Source organism: Antennarius striatus, chromosome 6 (assembly GCF_040054535.1).
Source record: "Antennarius striatus isolate MH-2024 chromosome 6, ASM4005453v1, whole genome shotgun sequence".
NCBI lineage: Eukaryota > Metazoa > Chordata > Actinopteri > Lophiiformes > Antennariidae > Antennarius > Antennarius striatus.
The window spans coordinates 17183428-17210805 of record NC_090781.1 but is presented as its reverse complement, the minus strand read 5'-3'; the positions used below and the strand labels follow the sequence as shown (position 1 = coordinate 17210805).

Sequence of the window (27378 nt, the reverse complement as noted above, 5' to 3'; positions counted from 1 at the left end):
GAAGTCCATATAATAGTTAAATGCAATTTTCCTAGCTTTGTGTCCTCCACATACGTTACCATGCAAAGTCTGTACTTGTTGGTGGTGCTGTTTGCCATGCTGGTCATGCTGGGATTTCCTAAAGACCATAAGGGTCAACATGCGGCCCATCACGTTCCTGGTTCACAGAAGTCTCGCTGGTGCAAACCACTGACTAATAACTTTGGACTTCACCTAAACCGCCAGACTTTGAGGAAATCCCGCAACAGACCTCACAAATGTAACAGGGTCTTTCACAGTAAGTACTAAAATTGGTGTGTTAAAGTATTAAGTGTCATCCAAAAAGTAATTACTCATCAGGTCTTTGACTGCAAGTTTCTGTCGTGAGTAGTTGTTAAAGCATTAAAGTCTTGGAGTGCTTTAAGTCAAAGGATTTATTTGGCCCTTAGCATGTTGTATATTTGTGGCTGCAGAGTTGTACACTCTCTATGATTTCAGCTGCCGTCGCAACCCCAGTAAGATGTTGTTTTCCGGCCCCTGTTGGTTCGATAAAAGGGAGTTTAAAGGGAGTAGAAAGGGGGGAGAGACGCTCTCTGTTCATGGAGCAGAAGTACAACAAAAAATCAAACATGATCAAATAGTTGGCCACAACAGTAAACTTGTGATATGGGTGTGGCGCCTTAGAAAGGTGTAGGAAATATGTTTATTGCATTCTAGGTAGACAATAATGTCTGTGTCATATAATTTCATTACTACATAATCTAATAATAAATATCCAATCGAGTTGGTTCATTCCATTCCTTACTTTCTGTTTTGCATTATTTTCTTTACTGAGCTGCATTAAAATTCAAAACTCTCGTGTCTTCTTGTATTAGTTAGCCCTCCCAGACAACCCCATTCCCTGGTGAATTGAAGTGAGGACTTTTCTGATAATTGATTCTACCATTCTCTGCTGGTGGCAAAATGAATTTTTATTACTCAGTTGGTGGTTTTTATCTGAACAGCACCTTTTTTGATGCAGGGCAGTAAAATCTGAAAATGGGTAACATGAGAATGAAGTAGAGGTAGAATGTTTAAAACTGTAAAATCCCATGCACATGCATGAATTATGAAATATAATGAATTAGAAAATGGACTTTTTTCAAACAAGTCAGATAACATTCAGCATTATGGAGGATCCAGCTGAAGGGGATAGACGGAGTAAAATGAAAAAGTAAAGTAACATTTAGATACAGTACTGTGCAATCATTCATTTGATCCTTTCATTTGTACACTTACTTTGAATGTGGCACATGTTATTTCTTTTGATAAATACATCAGTGTGAATTAAACAGTATTTTTTAAATTTAGTTCGAAACACGGACTGATATTCTTAACTGTATTCACTTATAAATCTGTAACTAGACATTGTATCCTGGATTAGTTCACACAGCCTCCACTGGAGGGCGCTGCTCGTTTATAAATGTTCCATCGAGTCCGCATTGACGCCTTGAACTCAGCTCAGCTCAAAGTGTGTAAGCGACAAAGTCTCCCAGCTGTTGTTTAAACTCATCCCTGTATTCCCTTTATCGATGACATTTTAGTGTTGCAGAATTTTCATACAAACGATGCTGTCAAGATTGAAAGGAGGTTTTCTGAGTCGTATGTTGGTTCAAATATACAACAGATTCCAAGTAAATGTATACAAAATCCAGGTAACTTGAAATTCGAAAAATACTTCAGGAAAAAAAAGAAAGAAAGAACCATGTCTGATCTGACTTAGAAAAGTTAAATTGTCAACAAAGATGAATTGAAAACATGATCATTTGAAATGTGTAATCATCGTGCACTGATTTGTGTTTGCCATATAGGATGATTCATTTGGCTTTAGATTTATGCCGCATATATTCGTAGCCCATGTATGTATAACGTATATGAGGTTTGAAAACATTATTAATAGGCGATGAATGCATTCTGTGGAGTGAAAAGATTTAAATGTAAATTTAAAAAAAGGGTTTTAATGAAAATGTCACATCTATACAACACATTATCTTTGTAACCTACAGTAGTACCATCTGAGAAAATTATAATTAAATGGCAAATCGATTTTTCTTAGACGCAAGGAAACAAAATAAAACCAAGGTAAAAAAAACAACAACAAAATTTTCTTATTTGAGAAATGTAGGATATTTCGGCTATAAAGAACTATTGAGTCCTAATAATACATCCTTACTAGAATCCCTGTGCGCTGTTTCCTTTTGCTTTTCACCCACAGAATTAATGAAAGAATGCTTTGGTAGTTTTATAATGTTTGACTTTGTTTCTGGACACGGAGGACCGTTCTACCAATGCGCGCTGCGTAACTGCGCTGCTCAGTTGATCCAGGCGAGAAGAGGTTAAATTTCTTCTCTGGGAAACAGTCGGCTCTATGGAGGGGGTAGAAAAGCGCATACCAATTGACGGGGCATTCCGCTTTCCTTGAATGAAATGCTGTGAATATGAATCCGTATTTCCCCCCTCACGCCTGAGGTTCGGGGTTTGCGCTTTACACGAGGATCGGCCGGAGTTGAGGCAGCGGACGAACGAGAAAAAAGTGATGGAAAAGTTGCACTGATCTCGCGTCTGGATCCGGTGGATGAGGGAGGACAGGACTAACTCGCAAAGTTTCCGATCTCAAGTGACAGATTAAAAAACGGACTGAAATAATGTGACTACGGGAATAAAGCCTTTCAACGTGGACTACAGTTATTTACTCACTTTTCAGTCAACTTTCATTCACAGCGGATTTATCATTTGTCCTTCGCGCACAATAATTCAATAATTTGAATGAGATCGCCGAACTGGTTTGAGCTCGCAACAGCAAAGGATTGAATTGAATGGAAGGGTAGAGCTGTTCTATTTCTCTGCTCAGCTTTTCTCAGTTTGAACGCATCATTCAGTTCAGAAGGACAAGCCTATTGAAAAGGAACATGTGTTGAGATTTGAAGCAGTTTTGTTTTTGCTTGTTTGTTTTTTTTTAGGTTTTTTTTAAAAGTTTTTTTTTTTTTAGTTTAATCTTCTGAGTCTTTCTTCTCATACATAGTAAGAAGCCAAACTGTGATGAAATGCTCAGAGACTATTAGAATATTTAGATTTTTGTGGTTTACAGACAAAAATCTGTGCTTTTCATTCCCTTACTCTGGATATGAAGATTCTGTTCTGTAGTTTGACATGAAGGTGCAGATACCTGAATTATTTTTTTAAATAACTGGGTTAACAAGGGAAGAGTTCTCATAAGAGAGACACTGAATTATGTCTCCAACTTCTATTGGATTTGTCTTTCTCGTAGGAATTCTCCAGGTCTGCACAGGTAAGGCCTTTCATTTGTCTTTTAGATGCTGAACTTTAAAAAAAAGTGAAATATGAAACAGGCGATCTTTAGACTGCTGTAAACTTAAAATCATTAAATAACACAATATGACATATGCCTTCTCAGTGAAAACAGATGCAAATATTGACTCAAATTTTCCAAACCATGAGTAAATACTTTCTGAACGTTGTTGGACTTCAGTCTAGCAGTGAGTTGGCTCCAAGCCTCTGGTCTGATGTTTATAAGAGGCTCATCTCTGGTGCATTTAGAGCTTTATCTTTTAAGAGACAGCTTTCTGAAAGCTGAAATGTTCCCTTTTCACTAAAGAGTCACAGTAAAGCAGTTGTCCAATATTTAGGATATGTGGGATGAATGGAACAGTTAATATCCTCCGTGTAGACAGTGGGAGCCCCTATAGACATCATGTTCCTGTGGATGGTGTGGTGCTGCTCAGAGACGACTTACTGCAGAGTACAATATTTTGTTTATGTTGTGTAGCCTGCATTTAAAATGTAAAACAGCTCCTGAAAAGTCTGATCACACTTTCAACAGTCAATTTTGTATTTGTTCAGATTGAAGCCTTTGATGAATTTCTGGGGAAGTCTCAACAATAGTCGCCTTTGTTGTCTGATTATGCTTTTAATGTTTCTTATGCCCTCACACATTATTTGTACTTGCCCACCCATCACTCTGGTGTCTCTGTAGAGCTGGTTTTTCAAGTCATTTGCTTCTGAGTCATATGGAAGCAAATTTCTTCCAACTCATAATTAGCATATACACACACACACACACAGACACACACACACACACACACACACACACACACACACACACACACACACACACACACACACACACACACACACACACACACACACACACACACACACACACACACAGTGCATCCTCGTTCTTTGCGGTTAATGCGTTCCAGGAACCCCACACGATTAATGAATTCCCCAATAGAGTGACTAACTATTTATCTTATTATTTACGGTGATTTAAACGTTTATGACCCTCTACATACTGGTATTAAACCACCTTCTATCTGTATTACCTTTTCCCACACTCTTATCGACTGTTTAAAGCACTTCTGTGTCTCATGTAAGTCCGAGACTCACACAATTGAGCACACTTCTGGATGCTGTCAGCCAGTAGAATGCGTGTACGGTGTCGTGTGACTGCCTGCCAAAAATCTGCAGTGAGGTGAAGTCGCCAGCTTTGATGCATGACTGCGCGATATACTGTATAAATATTAATTCTCAGTAATTTCTCCTTATTGGTTTCCTGTATTGGGTTTTGTAAAGCAGAACCATGGTGATGGTGCAGCCATTTGAGGAACACTGTTGCATCTAAACAGGAAGTAGGGTCAAAGGTGCGCTTTTCCAACTAGGAGGCGGCTCCATCCACTCCTCCCTTGGTCAGGTCTTGAGCCGGGGCTGAGCCGTTAATGGTCCTGTCCTTTGAGTAAGACTGTCGGACACCAGGGTTTCCAATTACACCTCACTGTGAGGATATGTGGGGATGTTTTCTGGGGAGAGGGTGTGAGAATATGGCCTGCTAATAGAGATGGACCAGACAGCAGATACTCAAAGGATTTGATGTGGATTAGACTGTAGTGTCAGGAAAATTGGATTACATACCACTTACCAGGAGAATATTTCATATTCATTCCTAATTGGATGGTTGTCAACTTAATTCTCATGTAGGAAAGACATCAGACCCCAAGGAAAATAATATATCTGTTGAGTATCAAGTAGAAAACTTTGAATTTGTTTTCATGTTGTTGGCCTGAATGTAAGAAAGTATCTTTATTCTAGTTGTATTGGTAAGGTGGACAAAATGAACTAAGCCCTTTTCAAACTTGTGGTATCCTGCATATTGCTGCCTTACCCAGCCAGAAGGTTGTAAAATGATACCTCATGTACCGTCCCTGCCCTGTTATCAGATGATCTGTCCTCTTGTTATAACTAAATGGTTATTATCTATTCCCCAAGTACTCATCAGGCCATAATCTCACCTCAGAGGTATGAAAGCGAGAGGTGACTAACTTCTCGCTCTCTGGATTGTATGGAGTAGATAAAGGCTGTTTGAAAAAAAAAATAAGAGATCTAATTTCAAGCTGAATATATTGTTTTGAAAAAGTGTACATGTTGCAAATTCTTCTTTTGACAACATCTTATAATAGCAGTATGTGCAGGGGTGTGAGGGTAACTCTGTGGTGTTGTGCCTTAGCACTCAGCCCCAGCAGCACCTAGCTGCTGGAGTCATGACAAATTGACTCTTAAGTACTGATAAATTGCCGAGCCCTTCCACCTCCTACATCTTGGTGACATGACGGCACACAGCATGCTGCAGGACCAATTAATGACCACAGACCATAGGTGAGACTCATCTCTGTCTCCTGTCCCGTTTCAATTACCTTTGACACAGCCTGAAAACGTTTTTACGAATACCAGCCTATTGCCTTCACCATCTCTCTTAGCAAAAAAACATCTTTATGTTAATGTTGTGAAATGATGTTTTTAGTATTTGAACTAATGCTGCATTCATAGGTTAACCCTCAGACTTAACCCTACAAGTGATTTTTGGGGCTGCAGCTGTCATGGGAAGCATGACAAGAAAGGCTCTCAGGTCCTCCATGTCACTTACGGTATGTCACCGTGTCGGAATATATCACGCCTGAAGGTGACGGTGCCAATAAAGTTATTTCTCAATAACTTCCACTAATACGCATTAATCTGATCCTGATCCAAACCAAGCAGGGTTTTACACCCTAAGATCCAGGATTAGGGTGACTTTGGCTTAGTGAAACCACATGGAAAAATGTAGCAGTGCAGCCTATGTCCTTTTCCTGTTCATGAGAACTGGGACTAAGTGATTACTAACTGACTGTATAAACATTTCAAACTGGTTTGTTTGAGGTTAGATAATTAGGCGGGGACTCTTAGTGAGGCGCCCACCCCCCAACTGCTCTTCTTTTAATGACCCTAAAAGCACTGCTTAATTGGATTATTTAAGAAATCCATCTGATGTCAATAATTTGTAATTTGCTGTGGCACAAGCATGACTGATATGCATGTCTGCATGGAAAATCAAAGGACTGAGATAATTTCACCAAACTGAGGTTGTGTCACCATCCTGATTTTTCAAATTCCTCAGGAATTAAGTGCCGTCTCACCAAGATTCATATTACACAGAACGGACACTTAAACAAGATGAAAATGTTGTCGTGTCTTAATTACCAAGTATAATTTTGTCAATCTGTCAATCAGTTAAAGCTGAAAAAAACAAACAAACATATAGACAACAGGCAGAGTTAAGCTACCTACACTAAGAATACCATGGAACATAGCTTCACATAAGTTCTGAAGTCTGGATCTGCTGATGGTAGAAACCACCAGGCATGTCCAGGACTCATGGGTCAGCCAGGATAGTAAATGCATCTTGTTCTGACAGTTGACATGGAGGACAAACATTCCCCATTGCCAGTCAGTGCTGGAGTTATAAATGGCGTGTCCTCGTAGGATGAAAGGTGATGTCTGGTTTCTGTCTCAGTTCACAAATGGCACGCTTTGGATTCCCACAGCTTTGCTTCCTCTTGTAAAAAAAAAAAAAAAGCAAGATGTTTGTATTGCGGGCACAGTCATATACTTGAGCACATTACATAACTCTAATCCACATATTATTCATGTTTACTTGATCTAGAATCACCGTGGATTAAATTCCTCATAACTCCTCTAATATAGATGTAAGCATGATGGAAAGAAGGAGTGGTGGGGAGTGTGTTTGCCTATGCGTGGGGTGGTGAAAGGGGGCTTAAGGAATCTCTTCATCCTCTTACCCATCCCCCATGTTTTTTTGTTTTGGCCCAATTTTTTAAGACTTGCCTTTTTTCTGTGGCTGGTCAGCGTAGAACCTTTCTTAAATAAAGCCTGGCTCACCGAAAGAGCCTGTGGTGACGGGGAGGCCACATTGTGTCGCCTTAACAGGGTGATTGTAAGGCATGGAGGAGGGGAAGAGAATGGTTCACGAGGCACTGAGGGTGTGCGAGGAGCATTGGAGGGGGGGAGCGCAGCTACACAAAGGCCCCAGGGTGTGGGAGAGGGGGGTGGAGGAGGAAGAACACAGGACGAAGGGGAGGATGGAGCAGTCAAACATACCGTGATACACTAGCTCTGGGACTACTCATCCGTCTCTGTGCTCACATGGCATATTATTCTTCTAGTCCCTCGTGGGAGAGAATGTGCTGATGAAAGTGATGGTTGAACACAGCAAAGCAAGGACAGGTGTTATTATTATTTTATTTTAAAGTTGGACGTCTGGGAAGAGTTGAAGTTGATTTTTTTAAAGTGCTGAGTGAATTAAAGCTTGAACGTGGCATTGACGGTTTTGTGAAGTCTGTATGTACCTAAACTCTCCTTTAACTCCAGGAAGCTCACCCAGATCTTGTTGTTTGCTGTGGTGGAGACGCCATGCTAACTTGCTTCGCATTGTGCATTTTAAGAAGCACCACACCTCCCTCCTTTTGGCTTTCTCTGCTGGGGAGACTGATGGAGTTGACGACGGCCTTTCCCCAATATCCTTCCTTTATTTCTGACTCAGTGAGCTCAGGCCTCCTCCCAGCTTCTGTGACCATTCTATTACCCTCTCACTGCTAGGCCTGAATACACTTTTGAAATGCTAAACCTCTCTTTCGTTATAACTGACAGGCGAAAATACCATTAAAAGCGGCTGAGAGGAATAGATTAAATTAGCAGTTAAAAAAAAAAGGGTAATTAGTTGATTAATGTCTTTGGCTACTCCCCCTCTCAGCTTCTCAGCTTGACTGTAAGTTAAGATCCTCTGTGGTGACAAGGTTCTTCCTCTCTATCAGACGAGACTTCCTGTTTATGTCAATTTGTGAAACATATCGTTTTAAAAATCCTTTGCGCACAAATTATTAATTTGGAGATTCGTGGATAAAAGAGACTCTCATCACACGCTGCATCAGCAAGTTTATGCATGCACTCCTGGAAGCTAATTCTGTTGCACAAAGACAGTGATAAAAGTGGGAGGGGTGCAGTCTATTTAAGGGGAATTGCTTGAAAACATAATTAATGAGAAGGTGACCTTGAATTTCACTATTATAGGACTGCTTTTGGAGCTGCTCCTACCATTGAGCAGTAACCATGGTGAGGAAGATTCAAATAACTAGGTGAATTTCCAACATGTAAATACATAGTCTCTCTAAGTACAGGCTTAATTTCGTGACATTTTCATTAATTCCAATTTCACATTTGAAATAAACACAATAATCCCAAACTATTTTGAAAAAAATGGTCTTTGCCACTGATATTGTGTGATATCTAATGCTCGCAACACATTCAGCCTTTTGAGAAACAAGCTTTCCGACTTAAACAGAAAGCCTTGAGTTGCTCACCTTTTCTAAAAAGCTTTTAAACTCCATTTCTCGACTTGCAAAGCTATTTATCTGTCCTCCATTTCACCATTCCAGTCAGTGCATTGTAAAATCCTTTGCAGTCACTCTCTCCCTCCTGTGTTTCCCTGCTTATGCAATGAATTGGGTAACAATTGCAGTCACGGAGCGAGATACTGATTCTTCAGGCTGTAAGCACAAGATCACTTTTGCATTCGGCTCTGTGTCTGTCACCATGTCTCAATCAGAAGCTTCATGGTTCAAACCACTGAGAGTATATTTTAGGTTAAAGCCTCATCTCTATTTCTCCAGCATACACTTAGCTCTGGTAATCTCACCTTTTTAGACACATTAAACTTGAAAGCAACATGTGATAACAGTTTTTCTGCCTTGGCTGCAAATCTATGTGACATTATGTGTATGACAACCAGTGTTTGTCCTTCACTAGTTATGCCTCCTATTCAGAGATTACTATTCACTACTGTTTCTGCTCTGCTCCCTACTTTAATGAAATTATGGGCATCATTTTGAAATTTTTAGTATATTAGCTTCAGTGTTCTGGGTAGTCAAGCTAAACTTACTCCTAACTTCCTTACAATTTGCTTCTGATCTAAACATTAATTCAGTGACTTATGCTGATCTTCAATTTGCGTTTTTTGTGAATGGTTTTTGTGAATTTTTCTGTAGCTACTAACCAAGAAAACAATGCATTTCAATGAATTTCAACAACTGGCTGATGCACTGATCGCTGATCTTGGACAAGGATCAGTATAGTGTTAGTGAAAGGAAGAACAGATATCCTCAGGGTGTTTTTTTTATGGTTTGAATGGCTGATAGTGATAGGGATATTTTGTCTCCTGCATTTTTCATCACAGCTGTCCTGCACAGATCTGATTTCCTCTTCTCCCTGCGGCTTCGACTTTGGAGGCGGACAGGTTTTCTTTTTTATTCAGATGTTTGACAGTATTTCTGCTGTCAGGTGCAGAAAACCAACAGATGGAAATAAAGGAATGGTGACACATTTATGTTCAACGTTATGCTTGAAAAGAAAACATTAGGTTGGATATACCGTGTATCTGGCCAGTTGGTATGTATTGTAAGGGCAAAATGTGGTTGGTTGGTTCTTGAGAGAGCACGGGCCAGTGAGCAGTTGTCTGCAGATGGAAATATATTTTAATGCCAGACTGGGCATGGTCTCCCTTCTGTGGACGTCTAGAAAAAGGCTGTCTGGCAGACTTAGCCCCTTCATTAATTTTGACCAAATATTTACAGTGCATCACATGGCAAGCCTTACATCCCACTCTCAATTTTCCAGGCCAGGTTTTGAACAGTTTGGGGCCATTTCTGTTCCATTTGGCTGGATTCGGTCCATGCCCCACTCAGCAGGCCCTTGCTGGTGTCTCTGGGATCCTGCCACATGAGAAACTGGCTCCGCTGAGTCTGAACCTATGCTACGTCTGTGGGAGCCACGTTTCACATTTGTAATACCTTGTATCCACAGCAACAGTGTACAGAACACTGTCACATACATTCATGCACATGCCAAACCTTCACACGTTGACAGTCCGGAGTTATGTGCTCGATGCTTACCCTTTTAACCTAAAGGGTACCGGAGTGAAATGTGCCAAGTTTATGCACTCAGACATTACTTTAGTGCCCTATTCTGAATGCTGCATCTGAAATTCTCTTTCAACACCCAGCTGTCTGAGAGAATGTGTTTAGTTGAACATTTGGAATAGCCTACATAAGGTCATCGACTCGCCTCTCAGGAACTGTAATATAACACTGGTCCAACAGTAGGTCTGTATCAGTCGCTGCCATCAACTAAATAACATTTAAAAAGCATTAGGTGCATTTTGGCTATGCTTGCCCTGATTCACTTTGGCTTCTCTTCAGAGCTGTTCTTTTTATTGGCCTGGAGCCCAAATGCCATACTCACAGTGGCAGGGCCGTGCCAGCTGAGCGTGCTGATCCCGCTCAGTTCTCCCGACCATCTATTCCAGCCCCGTCACGGTCGACCACAGTAACAGAGACACTGCAGAACATAACTTTAGGAAGAACCACACCATACTGTCACTGACTCAAACATTGGGAGCAACTTTTAAATCAAATTGAAAGCAATGTTTTGTGTAATGGGTTTTTTAGTCCTTTGCATAATCTGTTTGGAAAAAAAGATGTACCTATCTCTCAGCCCCGAAGCATTTCATACGGTGTACTTTTACTCATAGATTTCTATTTCAAAATACTAAAACCTTGTTTTCCTGAACTGTAACTTATTCATCTTTTGAGGATTTCAACTCAAGCGGATTCTGGAAGAAGAAGTTAGCTATGACACACCTGCTGTCCCCTGTTGGCAAATGAATGCACCAGCATATTCAATTACCCCAGCTTCTCTATATCCTGCTGTTGCAAGAAGGCTTTGATGTATCACCGGGAGCCCACTGGTCAAACCTCATTAAAAACAGACAATGCCAAAAAACAAAAACATAAAGTAATTGCCCAATTGCCCAGTTGTACTCCCCTGTGCTTCTTTATTTCCCATTATCCCCCACCATGCTCCAAACCTTGACTGCGCTGTGCACAGAGAAGAGTAAGATTGGTGTATTTTAATTACTGATCTTTCCAAGGGATCTGTGCTCAGCTGACATCCTCCACACCGCGGTTGGAGTTATTTCATTAGAGTTATGGACCTGCTTTGAGGTCATCTCTGTGAATATGCAACATCAACTTGAGGACTTTGCATGTTGGCTCAAGGTTGCATACAGGGAGGCTCATTATGACTGGATTGAAAGGTAGATGCTAGGCAGATGGTATACACATGTGAAGACTGACAGACTTTCTTTGATCCACCCTGTTCATGGTAGCTGCAGCCAATTTGACAGCCGCTTCCTAACAAGCATTTAAATCTTGTCCAATGTAGAGTTCCTTCTTGTCTGAGAGGATGGATGTAATAAAGAAATAGTGGCAATATTCAATCCTAGAGAAATTAATTATGCTCTGATGGCCCTTTGTAGAGTCTATTTTCATTAATTTCTACTGACACTTGCTGGAGCAAAGTGACATCAAGAGGAGCTGCAACTTATCTTATGTGTCCAGTGGTTTCTACTGAAAATTCCATCATGTCAAGTTTATTGTGCACATGATGTTATTACTTCCTTATTATTATGTTACTGACAGTCTATGTGAAAGTACCATGAAGAGTTTAATTGGGAGAGAAAGCATTTGTTTTAATAATTCATGAATAAACCATTCCTCTACATGGAGTTTTGTGCTTTTAAGGGGAGATGAAACAAAGGCTCCTTTGTTGTCAGCAGTTGATTTAAGAGGTGTTTCGTGAGCACCAACACTACTTTATCATACACGTGATCGTGTCTGGTGTTTTCCGAAAGTGTTATGCCCATTTGGGAAGAAGCCTGGAGCAGTAGAGGGAATACTGTCCTTATTGTCATAGCCCCGGATGGGGGCCCCAGAGCAGGATGGACCTCAGCCTCCCAAAGGAGTGCTCGGCTGGGATTGTCTCATTCCCAATTTAACTTGCACAACCTGGGCGAGTCAGGGATGGATTTCCCAGCTGACAGAGCCAGGAGCTCGTGACGGAGATCTGGTAAGAGGGGTGGGAGGGGACTTATTCTACCTCCTGATGAGTATCAGTCAAATCAAATATAACAACAGTGATAACACTGTTCTCTGAACTGAAGCCTCTTGGATTAGAGGTGAAATGCCTTCAAGGAACTTTCTACAAATCCAGTGGATTGATTTAAACAACTGAAACAAGACCTGAATAACTGAGAGCCTTCACAGAAAAAAATAACTGGTCTTACTTTTAAATACAGGAATCCTCCATTTTTATCTCCACTTTTACTTTTACTCATTCATTCATTCATTCATTCATTCATTCATTCATTCATTCATTCATTCATTCATTCATCCATTCATTCATTCATTCATCTTCCAATCTGCTTTTTCTTCTTTCACAGGTTACTCCATCATATTAGATTAAATCATGGTAGAAGACTTGTGAATTGTTTCTGATAATTTCATTAAATGTATTCAATTATTTCCTTCAACATATTGAAAGATCACTATCATGTCTGCAATATGGTCTGCAGCAGCCATACTGCTCATATATTAATGGGAGCAAATACAGTGTAAACAGTGTATTGTTAGGATACACTGCAGGGAAAACACTTTCGGACAGCTCGATCCAACTTCGATTAAAAAAAAAGCACAAAGTTGGATGAAGGCACTATTTTATGTAAAATAGTATCTTCTCTCAAGTGCTGCTGGATTGGCGAGGTAACCATACCTTGTTCTATTTGGTAAATGAAGACAAACAGACAAGGAATGAAAGAGGACATGAAGATATCCATCAATCCCCCCATCTCCCCAACTATTGGTCTGCATACAGTCTCACACACAGGGCTCTAATCCTGCCTCTTAGGAGTGTAAGTGATAGCCTTGTGTAACATTAAAAAACAAGCCTGATCTGATGCAATTGGCAAAGTCGTTTATGCGCTGCATTCCTGGGTGGAATCCTGATACAAAAACACTAAAAGATTCAAATGACATTAACTTCCTGCTAATGCCGTCCAATCAGCAGGAGTACGGTACTATTACTTTTCTCTCCATCTCCAGATCTCCTCCTGTTTCTTCCTTTTATCCCTGCCTTTCTCTCCTTTATCTTCTGTACTGCAACAGAAAAGGGTGTCTTTTCTTTTGCTCCTCGTCATTTATTGGCCGGCACCATCCTGAGCAGCAGTGCCTCAGTTTGCCTATCCCAAGGGACACACCCTCTGCTCTTATCTCTGCCTCAAATCCCTCTTAAGTCCCCTAATCACAGATTAATTTCACTAGAGATAGGGAGTGCCCTACTCTGCTTGGTCGTCTTTATCGTAGACCCATATTCCATATCTTTTCATTTGCTCAGCTGGACATCTGATATGGGGTGTGACGATATGGTGCAGGCTGAAACACCTCTGTTTTACCACATGTGTTAGAGATTCTATGACCTTGATCATCTTTAAAGGGGAAATTAATGTTCCCACAGTACTTCACATACACTGTATTCACACGCAGTACAGTGAAAGTAGGGATTTTTGTGGTATTGCTTTTTCATTGAAGAAAGTCGACACATTTTGCTGTCTCCCTGCTCCAGGGGTCCATGGTGAGAACAGATGTAAACTGTCTCCCTGTACATGGACTAAAGCGAATGTGTCTGGCTCTCATCCTCATCACTCTCCTGAGACAGGAGCCATGAAAAACAGTGGTGACAGAAGCACTTTGAGTGATACAATTCAGGAGAACACTGGACCTGAACTTATCGCTTGAGCTCGGTGACTGCTTTTTTGCTTGTTTCTATCTTCTTGTAGAAAGTAATCATTATTTAAAATATAGCATGTGCAATTTTGCTTGTGGGGATATGAACTTTTAATTGAAAAGGACAGACATATTGTGTTTAAGGAATGACCCTGTCTCTGATAATGCTGACCCTGTTTGGTTTTGTATTGTCCTGAGGCTGCTCAGAGTCTCAGCTGTAGTTCCAGGGTCGTCTTTTATGTCTCCAGTCTGAGAATTTAGATCGATTGCTGCCTCCCAGACAACTAAGCTTTATCGCTCTGCAAGCTGCATAGACTTTATTGCATATTCATCTTGTCGCTGTCTTGGTTTTTCACAGTAAATACTTTCGTTGACATTCCTCAATTAGTAACTATGGGAGTTATGATGTAATTATAGAAAATTAGTAGTACAGCTGTTGATATAACAATCGCATCAACAGCAAGTAATTGTGCAGAGACGGCTGTTGCACCCCATGAAATTAATAATTATAAACCTTAACTCAATTAAATAAACTAAAACAATATTTCTCATTTTTCACTGGCACATAGGATTTGTTTTTGTTTATTTTTCTGTTCTGTCATTATGTCAGTTGTATTGTTTCAGGTATTGGAGTTGGTGTAACTGTTTAAAGGTATGTGGGTGTTTGCATCTGTGAAACACTCTAAAGCTGGTATTTGTAACTGTGAGATATTTTATTGTTATATTCTGACCATTTCAATCAATCCAAAAACCCTGAATCTCACCAGTGTTTAATAATCAGCCTCTCTAGGTCTGATTGACTTAAAAACCTTGCGAAATCCAAAGGACATGAGCGAGCCATGCTTGTTAGATCACATTATCTTTCATTATATTTGCATGGTTGGTAGAAATCTGTCATTATCAGATTGAAGACTTATTATCTCCCTGCATGATGTTTAACAATACATCAGCCTGTGTTGCAGGGAGAAAATCCAGCTTAGCCTGAAGGAAGAGATGAATCAATATGAGGCTGGTAGCCAAAGTATTAACATATAATGTTAGTTTCGTGAGGTAAGCAGCTGAGTGACCTTGGATCATTGAGGACCATCACAAATATTGTGGGTGAAGTGCATGGACACCAGAGTGGAGAAATACTCTGTAGGAATCCAAGGCTGTATGAGGACACATGTGCGCATACAAGTCATCCCCTGGTTCTGTGGAGGTTGTATGGATGAGTCTGAGGCTGCTACATTCTCTCTGCTTGTTGGTGCTTTTTGGCTCTCATGGATCCTTGTTTGTTACTGAATTGCTTCAAGCAGTGAGAAAAAGAAACAGAGTTGTTGTTTTTTTTAATTACCTCCACGGCAAGCAAAGACTCCCTCTAGTGAGTTCTAGTTTGTGTGTGTGTGAGTGTTTGTGAGTAAATGAGAAAAAAAGAAACATAGAGGACTTCAGCAAGCGCATAGGGTTAAGGAAGGAGAATTTTGCCTGGGGCTCTGATCGATCAGATTCTTGCTGGAGAAGTCCCAGCTTCCCTGAGGTGAAGCTGTGTATTGCATTAGCTCATCTCACATTTTCTGTCTTGAAGCGATGAAGGGGGTGAGAGGGGGATAGAAAATGAGAGAACAGGCGTTTGAAAGCAGCAGAGAAGGAAGGAAAAAAAAGTAGTTTCAGACGACTAAAGCAAAGTGAAAGAGAGCTGCTGAACAAGCCCGTTCAATCGTGAAAGGAGCTGTGAAGCTGTGCTCCCTTTTCATCCTATGTTTCAAGCTCAGATTTGATCTTCAGTGTCTTCTGTTGGGAACGAGTGAAGTGAGCATGCTGGCCATCTCCTGAAAGGATGCACCTGTAGAGGGGGGTGTTTGGGCCATGACAGAATAATTCTTTTTGCCATCTGTGTTGTTCGCTCCTGGTGAGGGGTAATGGAGCTGAAGTAACTAAGGTCGCTCACACACAGATGCACACACACACACACACACACACACACACACAACACATGCATGGAGTAAATTTGATCAAAGAGGAGGAAGTGTAACAGTAATGTGTAACTGATACGTTTGTACCAAGTCACTGTTCAAAACACACACTCTCCCTGCAATCAAACAGAAAACATTTATTAAGAGTCCTGATGAATATTTATTCAGCAGCTCACCAGCTCCCCTGTAACAGGATAGTGTAACCTACAGTAGTAGATTACCATCGTCTCAGTCTGCATCTTAATCATGCACATCCAGCATAATCATCTATAATAAACAGGAGCTGATCAAACAGGGCTGCTGTCTGCACGCACTCCTCGCAGTGGGCCACATCTAAATAGTTAATGGTTCCCCGATAAAACCCCAAACTTCAGACTATTTCAAATTAGAGAGGAGCTCGCTAAATCAGGGCAGAGCAGATAGCAACAGAGCTCTTCAAAGTCCTCTTTAATAAAACATATTAGCCTTCCTTGTCTGGTGAAGGCTGATGGAAGAAGTGCAGTTGCTGTAGTGGTAATGTGTAAGTAAGCAAGTAGCATTAGCTCATCTCTCCCAGCGCCAGTATACTGGCTGATCAAAAGGCTGGTCTTCATTAACACATGGTCAGTGAAGGCTTGTGAAGAGAAGGGCACAGGTTACATACAGGGAACTGTAACCTGTGTGTGTGTATACACATATATGCACACTGTGTGTGTATATACTGTATGTATTGATACAGTACATACACAGTATATGCAGTTTCAGTTTGTGATCTTCGGTGTTTAAAACACATATGAAGCATACAAACATGAAACAATTCCTACACGGTCTCAAGGGAAAACCCATGTCATGTAAGAACAGGTGTAGAAGATGAATATCCAGAGTCAACCCTTTGAGGTAAAGAAGTCGAAAAGTCCCTCCTGCCATAAACGTTTAGAAATGAAGAGCCTCATGATCATGATGTCCTTCACTGGGTACTGGATTCATTAAATATCACTGGCCATGCTACGCATTTGCACCAAAGTGATTCATCTTTCCACAGGGCTGTCATTGATTATGCTGACTTAACGTAAAAGATATGGTGACCACACGAAGGTGCCTCCTCAGCACAGGGTTTCTAGGGTAATGGGGAGATGGATGGGGGGGCACAGAAATGAGGCAGTGTGGTAAGCTCATGGGGAAGCTATGTAAATTAATTGCAGGCCTGTGCTTCCAATTAGACCCGACCCTCTTTAATTGGCTCTGAATGGGATCCAAAGGCCTTATGCTGGGAGATGTGGCAAATGGGGAACCTCTCGGTCTTTCTGTTTCACCTACACACACACGCACGCACGCACGCACGCACGCACACACACACACACACACACACACAAACTATTGTGTGTGTACACACAATGCATTCACAACCATTAAGTCCCATCCTTCAAGCCTTAACAACAGGAAGCTAATCTGCATGCAAAGCAGGTTTGACAGCTACAGCTGACTGGTCAGTGAGACCCACAGTAATCATCTGTAATATTACTGGGTGTTAACCCCTTTGGTGCTGGTGTGGTTTGCTCTATGTTTCTCCAGTAGTGTAATCTCTTCTCGTCTGTTGCTAAACTACGCATTGCATCAATATCTCAACATTAATCCCTTGATTCTTTTTACCTCTAAGCTATATTGTATTCCTGCTTCCTGTTAACTTCTTTTCCTTCTTTTTTGCTGGTTGGTCTGAAAAATGAAAAAGCTATAAATCTGGTGATGCTAAGTTTATCTAAAAGAGCTGTCACTGAGATTAAAGGGCAACATTTACTTCACATATAACAGTATATTTATGGAGGATTGAAGATGAATACTTGTAGAGCATACATATTCATTAGTCCTTAATGGTATAATATTCATTTTAATAAGTTGAGTATTTTGTCCCCGGATCTGTTCAAAACAGAACAGAAAAGTACAAAAGGCTAACACTTTCACCTTAGAATCAATAATCATGCGTTGAGCATATATGAAGGTGGAACTCTGAATAGTTCAGTGGAACACAAAAGATAAAGCATCTCATCCTTCCATCCATTTTCTCTTTTAAGTATTTCAATGATGTTGATGTCATCAGTTGCAAATTACACAAACTGTGAAAAAGACGTATAGAAGTTGTTACAACAACAGAGCTCTTCCCTTCAGACCCTATGTATCATTTGAACTTGATCTTTTGTCATTTATTGCCAGGATCCCGTCTGCGCCAAGAGGATACCCCACCCCGCATTGTGGAGCACCCATCTGACCTGATAGTTTCCAAAGGGGAGCCCGCCACTCTCAACTGTAAAGCAGAGGGACGACCAACCCCGACAGTGGAGTGGTATAAGGATGGAGAGAGGGTGGAAACAGACAGGGACAATCCCCGTTCACAACGTATGCTGCTTCCAAGTGGCTCCCTCTTCTTTCTGCGCATCGTCCATGGACGGCGGAGCAAACCGGATGAGGGCTCCTATGTCTGTGTTGCCCGCAATTACCTGGGAGAAGCTGTGAGCCACAACGCCTCGCTGGAAGTAGCCAGTATGTGCAGCATGTCTACTTATTTCTTCTTCGCCTTTCGTGTCAGTTTGAGTGAAAGAGTTTGGGTTTATATGTAGCTGAATAGCAGTCTCCAGTTTCCTCCAGTGTTTCTGTGCTCAATGTGCTCATTGAATTGAATAATCTCTTAGGAGATGGGCAGGATGTGTTTGGCTCAGCGGTCTTGGTAGACCTGCAGGGCCTTGGGGGAGAAATGGCCAGATCATTCCAGGGTGAGTGCTTCTCTAAAGGGCCCTTAGTAGGTGGTCATGAGACACAATGGGAACAAAGCCCGTTCTGTTTTTGCTCTGCTTCTGCATTTTGTCAAAGAGTTAGATATGAGGTTTTATGTCAGAAGATATACGAATATACATGATAGTCTGCTCTACAAAGTTTTTATATATAAAGATATGAACTGACTATTGTCATAGTTGCATCTGTGGATGGTCATCTGAGCTCTCTCATTCATCCAATTCAAGTATAAGAGCTTCATTTTTTGTCTACTATACTCATCTATCAACAAGCTTTCCTTGATATAAAGTGGATTAAAGCATCTTGGGACACACAAGCATGCTTGATCATATATTAGGAGGGAATTTATTTGGCTGTCAATCAATATGCAATGCGCTGAGAAACGAATAATCTTTCTAAACCACTTTGCATTTTTGTGAGTGGTAACCTGTGTTGACAAATATGTTCCCATGGTTACTTTAAAAAGCAGATTTCACTGGTGAGGTCACGTCAGCTTATTATCTTTGCTTTTTTGAGTGACTTGAGAGTGAAGGCTGAGAAGGAGAGCTCAGATATCAACTGCTCTTCAAACATGCCCCGAGGCTGTCACCAACCCACCCGCTGTAATCTAATCAAGATGCGGAAAGAAAGAATTGTGTGTGTGTGTGTGTGTGTGTGTGTGTGTGTGTGTGTGTGTGTGTGTGTGTGTGTGTGTGTGTGTGTGTGTGTGTGTGTGTGTGTGTGTGTGTTGGAACGTGTGCATGTGTGAGGGCATCTGGAGTCTTTAAGGCTTCAAGAGCTGAGTACGGGCTTTTTCGGTTTTTAAGAGACACCGTATTTGTCTCTGGTATAAGATAGTGTAGTTGTATCATACTAGATTGCTGTGTAGTTGGAAATTTGTTGTTTATTATTAGCTGTCACATTGGCAAGGGATAATGTAAGCTTAAATGTTTAAATTATAACAACTTCAATTACGTTTTAGAGAAATATCAAAACAATGATGTCCAGTCAAAAACCATACAGCTTTAAAGGTTTCTTCACCTCTTTGTTCTATGCAGGATGACTGATGTCATTTACCTTTTAGATGACCTATTCTCATTGTTACAGCTTGACCAGTGGTATACAATTTATGGAATCCTCTTATAGCATAATAGACTACAGATACAACATTGCAGTATTTTCTGCACTATAAGGCGCACTGGATTATAAGGCGCACCTCTAATGAATTGTTTATTTTATAATTTATTTCATATATAAGGCGCATCGGATTATAAGGCGGATATCATAAAAAAAATATTAAAATAGATTTAAAAAACTAGTGGCTGTAGTTGCGCCATCCATCCACTAGCTAGAGCATTCATGACTGTGAGTACCTTTAATCAGCTGTGGATGGCTATTGTCATGTCAATGAAGCCATTCTCAGCCTCATCAAGGAAACCTGATCACTTGATCACTTTGCCATCTTAGAAAGAAGTCAAAACGCATATTAAAAAACCTGACATTAAAGACTGGTTAAATTCATTACGAGTGGACCACTCAGTTTGAACAGGTCGGATTATTTCCTGATCTGAAGTTTGAAGCAGATATTTAAGCTCCGATGTTCGTCTTCGTTTATGAATTAAATATTGTTTCAATCAATTGGTAGTTCAGTTGGAGGTGAGGTGCAGCTATTTGCTGCCTAAACAAATTTTTAACCAGTTTTTAATGTCAAGCTGCTAATTTACTGGCAAATGCGATGCTGTTTTACTCATAAAACTGACTTCAACGTCGGTGTCTCACCGCCGTGAATCTCAAAGCACGTAGCTGCCAGACAAAATACACAAGCCGAAATGCGCCCCCTCCCCGGTAACATGTTGTTTCAGGTATCAACTACATTTGCAAATCAATTGCAGCACACCAGACACCTTTGTCTAGCACTGACTCAGCTCATGAAATTTCAGAAAAGGCTGGAAGTTCAGCTTTGAGGGTTTTTCATTCACCTTTATGCCAGTTTCTCCGTTTGTTTCCGCAGACTAATAGAATGGACCGTCACTAGATTCCAGATTACAGGACAATGGTATTTTTTAGACCAATTAAGTTTAAAGTGGGTTAATTCCGGCGCCACAGTAGTTGGGAAATACTGAGATCAGTCAGTCAGTCAGACTTTATTAATAGAGTTGTTGAAAATTCCCAATGTTTTGCTACGTTATTGTAGCCAGTCACCGGTGTTCTCAGCAGGCTGCCCTCCCATTAGACAGCAGCTCAGTGAGAGCGGCACTTCGGCGACGCCCCTTGACTACCGTTGTTAGGGGGCATAGTGCCCTCTGAGGGTGCCTCCTGGTGCAGCATGACTGCCGGCCAGACTGCCGGCTTTTTTCCAGCGATCTTGTTTTTAACCAATACTAATATTAATATTAATCCATATACAAGGCACATCGGATTATAAAGCACACTACAGGATTATGAGGCAAATTATAGGATTTTAGGTGCGTCTTATAGTGCGGAAAATACTGTACATGCATAGTACTTTACCTGAAGCCAGGTGACAAACACAAATCCTGTGATCTCTTAAGTTTTATCCTCAGACGAGTGATTATGTCTTTCATGCTTGCCACTATTGATTATGACTCATACAAGAAAGAGCTTCTTCAAAAGGTGACTGCCTGCAGAACAAGGGTGTTGGATTCTCTTTACTTGGGTTGAATTTTCTTGTTTTCCTTTTGTTTCCCTGCACAACATACACCAGTGTCATGTTATAAATAGCCTTTTAGCTGCTGGTAAGCATGTGACACAGCTGGAGCGCACAGTGCATGCTCGTCACCAGTCAAAGAACTTTATATTTTATCAGTGGGGATGCTTACTTTGTTATTGTTACAGTCATCATTCTTGGTGTGCATAGTTCTTTTCTTTCGAGTGTACAGATGTGGTAAACCGCTCTACCCATAAAGCTGCTTTCAGTATTTTCCGATGTCAATGTCAATTACATAAAATATAAAGAAACAACATTTCATAGATCTTTACAAGCATCTTGATCATACACAGATCTTTATGATCTATTCCTTTGCCCCGCTGTTAAATTGAGCTTAAAAATTCTTCAGATGATCAGAGAGAAAGTGAGCCGCAGACATACAGTCCAGAGTGGTGATGCAACTGGTTAATTGTCCTCATGTATCCTGCAATTTCTGATGGTAGTCATGCCTGTCAACAAAGTTGCATTTCTGCCCAATTGAAATGAAACTATCCAAAGTGCTCTAGAGACCAAGTAATTTTATGAATTGTGAATAGAAAACATGCTGCAGGACTCAAGTGATTGGCACATATTACAAGTTTCCACAGGTCAGAATAAAAAAAAAAAAACATGTTTCCCTAATTGTAGTTGATACACAGTGTTTATTTCAGAGGTGGGTTTTTCGAGTAGATAAACAAGACACTTGGCGGGACTCGCCAGTGACCAGAGTACCACTGGCTTGCTCTCAAGTTTGAGCTGCTTATTCTGTATAAGGTTCAAACAGACCCATAATGACAAGCCACTGTGCTCCAACCCTCTCTCTCCCTCTCGTTGAGTCGCCGACTCTCACTCCCCTCTGCAGCTTACTCTTAACTACATATAATTATTTTGTCGGCAAAACCAGGATGGAATCCTGCAGGAGGAAAAAAAGGTTTGAGAGAAAGAAGAGCGCTAGATACTAAAAGTTCTTTAAGTTTGAAACATGAAGTGGAGAAATGACACAGCTTAAATCTGACTCAAGGGACAGCTAGAAAGGTTTCAACCAGTATAAAGTCCATTCTGTCGTGAAAACGGTTGTCTGACCACAACAGATTTGAGATACACATTGTATCGGTAGTCGGGGTGTTGAAATTTGACTCAGTGTAAGCTGATAAAACATCTCCTCTCTTCAGATGAAACTCCAAAGAAGAAGTTGTGCTTTTAATTGCGTTTACTTTGCTGATCTCCCAATCTCTAACGTTTTCACTTTAAAAGCTACAAACCCATCTTTTTGGGGGGATGTTATTATAATAGCCTGGCTTTTACAGTTTCCCTCACTTGCAGATGATTGCTAGCATAATCCAAGTTTCAACAAGTCCTGTTTTGTCAGGCTAGGAGAGCTAACCCAGTTTGTTTGGTTAATCATTAACCGCATGTACAGCACAACCCAGAGTTTCCAGATCTCAGACTCTAAACCCAAAGCTTGAGCTAGTTCATTGACTATGAATACAGTTTGCCTTGTGTACTCAAACAAGCTCAAGACAGGATTCTTTTCCTATTATGTTAGTGTTTCCACTGTATTAGAGATGTCATCGTCAAATCCTGAACTTCCTTTGTACTCAATGACTCTTGTTTGATAAAGGATGGTGTAAGGCATATTTACATGCCTTTTTTAAAATGCAAATCATTGCGAAAGCAAACGATGCAAAAAGTTAGTAAGACACTTCAAAAGTAGTGGAAAATGTGCTCACTATCAGGTATAAATAGTGCCCAATGTGCTCACAATTCTCTGTGATGTATCACAGCAGTTTCCTTTACCCAGAGCCCTGTGTGAGGCCCTGGTAGCCTCTATGAATAGCCTGTTTCCCTTTTTTCTGGATGCAGAGATAGCAAAGTGAGGTAATGGATGGCACACTGCTCTACTTGAGCAGGCGATAACCTCAAGGCTGGCTGTTTAGTGGCCTGGCTGACTGCACAGTCCTGACCGCACATGGTTGGCTGTGTACCTTATATCCACACACAGACTCCTCTCTCCAGAGGCAAGGTTTACTTTTTACAGCCACTAACAACAGAAGCGAAAGGATGTTTATTCAAATTTCATCCATTGCAAATCACTCCTTCCAGCCAAGTTTATCTCAAAAGTGTATTGATCTTGAAATCTGTGTGTGCCGTCAGCTGGCTACTCGGACGCTGATAATTGGGAGAAGGTTGGGCCTTTGGAGGTGCTTTTAGGGGGGAGAGTTCATGTGTAAGACCAGCTGAGGAGTCATCTGGGGAGCGAAGGACAGTTGGCTGGCATGAGCCAGTCAAAAGGCAGTGCGGCCACCTCCCACTGATTGGAGGACTCTCTGTCTGTCATGCAGGAAATCCCTTGTACCACATCTGTTGGCTCTCAAAGACTTGGGTCTTTATATTGTCGCCTTGAACAGAACTCTTTTTTTCCACATAACATCTGAGTTTTCTCTTTCTCACATTTCTTTCATCCCATCCTTCATCCATCTGTTCTCTTTGCCGCTTGTTGTTTTTAAGTTGTTATCCGCTGAAACAGAACAATGAGACTCCACGAGTGTGCGATACAGTAATTGCTTATTTGTTGTGTTGGTTTTTTTTTTTTATTTAATTTTTTTGCTTTTCACAGATTACAAGAGTGGCCATAAAAGTAGCTTTCTGTTTTTGAATTTTATTTACTCACACATTGCTGTCTGTTTCTGTCATTTTACAGTATCAAGTGAACTCTATTTTCCTGCTTGGCATATAAAGAGGAGTCCTAAACTTAAAACAAGTGAACAAGGCAATGACAAATAGCTGAGAATAAACATGAAAAAACTGAAGGAGAACAGAAATCAGGACCACTAACCAGAGCAGAGGCAGCAATGAGCATGTTGGCCAGCAGCCAATGGGCTGGGGGCAGAGTGTGTTACGGCTCTGTGGCAGTTATTTGTCTCAGGGAGGTTCAGAGCAAATTGGTGCAAACGGCACAGCCAGGGTCGGCCTCATGAGTCAACATGCAGCTGAGATGTACGCTTCACACACCATACTCTACTTGGCCTCCACTCCAGTCTGTTTTATGCTGGAATGTAGACCCTTTTTATATCTGAGTGGTGTTTGTGTATTTGTGGCTGGAGCTGGAAATGAACTTTCTTTTACAGTAATGTAAAAAGTTCTGTACTAGTGCTGCTGGCTTTTGTGAAACATTTTAATAAACATTTCTGGTTGATGTGTGTGAGTTGTGTGTGTGTGTGTGTGTGTGTGTGTGTGTGTGTGTGTGTGTGTGTGTGTGTGTGTGTGTGTGTGTGTGTGTGTGTGTGTGTGTGTGTGTGTGTGTGTGTGTGTGTGTGTGTGTGTGTGTGTGTGTGTGTGCGCGTTTTTAAGGCTATCCTTGTTCAGTTCTGTTACTTTTGAAATAGTAGTGCATGAGAAAGAACTAACTTCTGTGTAATCAAGCTTCCCCTAGCAATAGTACTTCTAGCACTGCTTCTGTGATATTGCTCCAATTCAAGATGCGTTAACACATGCATTTCAATGAGCCTCCTACTAATCCATACATGCACAGAATGATTTTTATCATGCATGCTGCGTATGGTCTCTTTAACCAATCGTATTTACATTTCTTACTTGTTTGCATTAATCAATGTAATGCATGTCATCAAATTTCTAGCATCTATTTACTGCATTTGGTCGATAGCTGAGTGCCACTTGGGGTAGTGGTTTTCTGCAAAAAGCACTGAGGCTTGCATGTGTCCAAATTCATGGTGTGCTCAGCTTAATAATGAGCTGGACCTTTGTACCTTGGAACTTTTGCCATATTTACTATATATGTGTAAGACATGTCCTGGCAGATATTGACACAGTCGATCCAAAATGTACATATCACAGTCTGTGTCAGCACCCAATAGAATTAAAGGGAAGACGATGCTAAATCATCTTTCAGTTCTTTAAATATCTGTCAAATATCATTCTGATTTGAGTATTTTCAGAACACAAGCACATAACCGTCCCCCTCCATAACTAATGCTATTGGTTAGGTGTGAGGCCTGAAATCTCTTTTACGCTCTTTCCTTAAGTAAATGCTCCAGTAAATTGTCTATCCATCAATTCCGACATACAATATGTCCTTCAGACTGACACTGCCATAGGAGGGATGTAACGTATCAAGTTTAAAAAAAAAAAAGAGAGTTATCAGAAGACATTGTGATAATATACCTGGTGAATATGAAGTGGAAAAGCAGAGGAAATGGTAGCTGAGGATGAACTGTACTTTGCAGTGCTTTTTGCAGCTCTTATGTGCATGAGTATTTAAAGAGTTTTTCACTTTCGCTCTTTATTTTGTCTGAACACTGTCATGGTGTTATGTCTCCATTTTGTCCATTTAGTCTGTATCCATAAACACAGTGAAAATGTGCCCAAATATGTACAAAATGAAAACAGAAGGGTTTTAACCATTTTAAATGCTTTGTTTGGTTTTAAGTGAGCACTCGCATCATACTGTGTAAAAGAAAGTAATATCAGTTGGTTTATATCACAAAAAATCCTTGGAAACATTGGTTGAGACAATACTTGCTGTGTTTGGGGAGTGTGTAAGTGTGTATGTTTAAGTGTGTCACAACTAGTCTAGTGGTCAATGTTCAGATGAGTGTTCTGTGGAGGGAAATATACATGATCTTAAGAGGCAGATGAACAGATGTGGGTAAAAGAGACTTCCCAATGCCCCATCAATTACTCCAGGCTCCGCCCACGTCCGACAGCCTCCTGGGTGAGGGGAGACAGACAGTCAAACAAAACCCGGCATACCCCTGCTGCCGTCTCTTCCTCAAACAGAAACAGGATGAATGCATAACTGGGCACTGTACAAGACAGAGCTAAAAAGAATGAATTCCCAGTAATTCAAACTCAATACCTTCAAGTTGGCACGAGTGAAATTGTGGAGGAAATTACACCAATGGATACTACGCCTTTGAGAATGTGACTGATTTTTAACTAATATCAGGTGTATAATTAATTCTCTAATTTATGATATATAATGAAACACAGACATCAGCAACACGGCCACTTCATCTTGACATCTACTTTATTTTTGTCATTTGAATATTTCATGTAGAAAATGTCTGGTCTGTATTAACAAAGGAGGGAATGCTCACTTATTGCATCCACTTGAAGCACTTTCCTCTGCTTTTGTAAGAGTTTTTGCAGCCCAATCCATTTACACATAATGGCATGGCCCAGATATCTCAGAATGCCATTGAAAAAGGTAGAGCTTCTGCACAGCTGTCTGTTTGTCCAGACACTTTTCCAAGCTCTTGTGCATCAGAGATGCTTTTTTCTCTGGTAGCCACAGTGAGTGATTTTTCATCTCCATGTAATCCTCACTTCTGGCTCTAGTACAGGATCGGGTAGGATGGTTGCAGGGCTGCAGGATAGTGATGGATGATATTAACATTATGAAGTGCTGGAGCAGATAAGATACAGTATGAGAGCTCTTGAGTCCAGTGGTCCTGTACTACCACTCAGGAGGACTGCTGATAACAGTATGCATTTATTTCCTCTCCTTTTAAAAACCATGTGTATTTGAGTGTGTGTTTGATGTGCATCTTTTATCAAGAAGTTTCTATATTTGTTTAAGGTGCATTTTTGGCTCTGTTCCACATGTCATCTGCTCTCGGTGTTAAACTGAACTTCTGCTGAGACCTGGGTATTACTCTTGTAGTGAGGTGTAATCTCTTGGTCTCAGCCTCATCTGTGGCCAGAGATGCTGTGTGTATGTGTGTTAGTCATCTGTGTGTATTACAAGTGTGCGTGCTTGAATTCTGGTGTCTGGTCATATGATGGTGTGTTGTGCTCTGTCGACATGCTCTGGTTATTAAACCTGGGTTAAGCCCTCACTTGAAACCTTCTATCATGCTCCCCGATCCGAGACGATGGAGTTAGAGAGGATTAAGGGTTTGGAGACTGGAAC

The 27378-nt window shown here is 40.9% G+C and overlaps 1 protein-coding gene across 2 annotated transcripts in view; it reads left to right on the top strand.

Annotated features, from left to right (window-relative positions):
* Positions 1 to 2425: 2425 nt before the first annotated feature.
* robo1 (roundabout, axon guidance receptor, homolog 1 (Drosophila)) overlaps positions 2426 to 27378 on the top strand; it is a 124897-nt gene continuing 99944 nt past the window's right edge. For both annotated transcript variants that reach the window (XM_068316889.1, XM_068316888.1), the window contains exons 1-2: positions 2426 to 3307; positions 18185 to 18511. In XM_068316889.1, the coding sequence (XP_068172990.1) occupies positions 3250 to 3307; positions 18185 to 18511 (385 nt within the window). In that variant the 5' untranslated portion in view covers positions 2426 to 3249. The remainder of the gene's footprint in view (positions 3308 to 18184; positions 18512 to 27378) is intronic.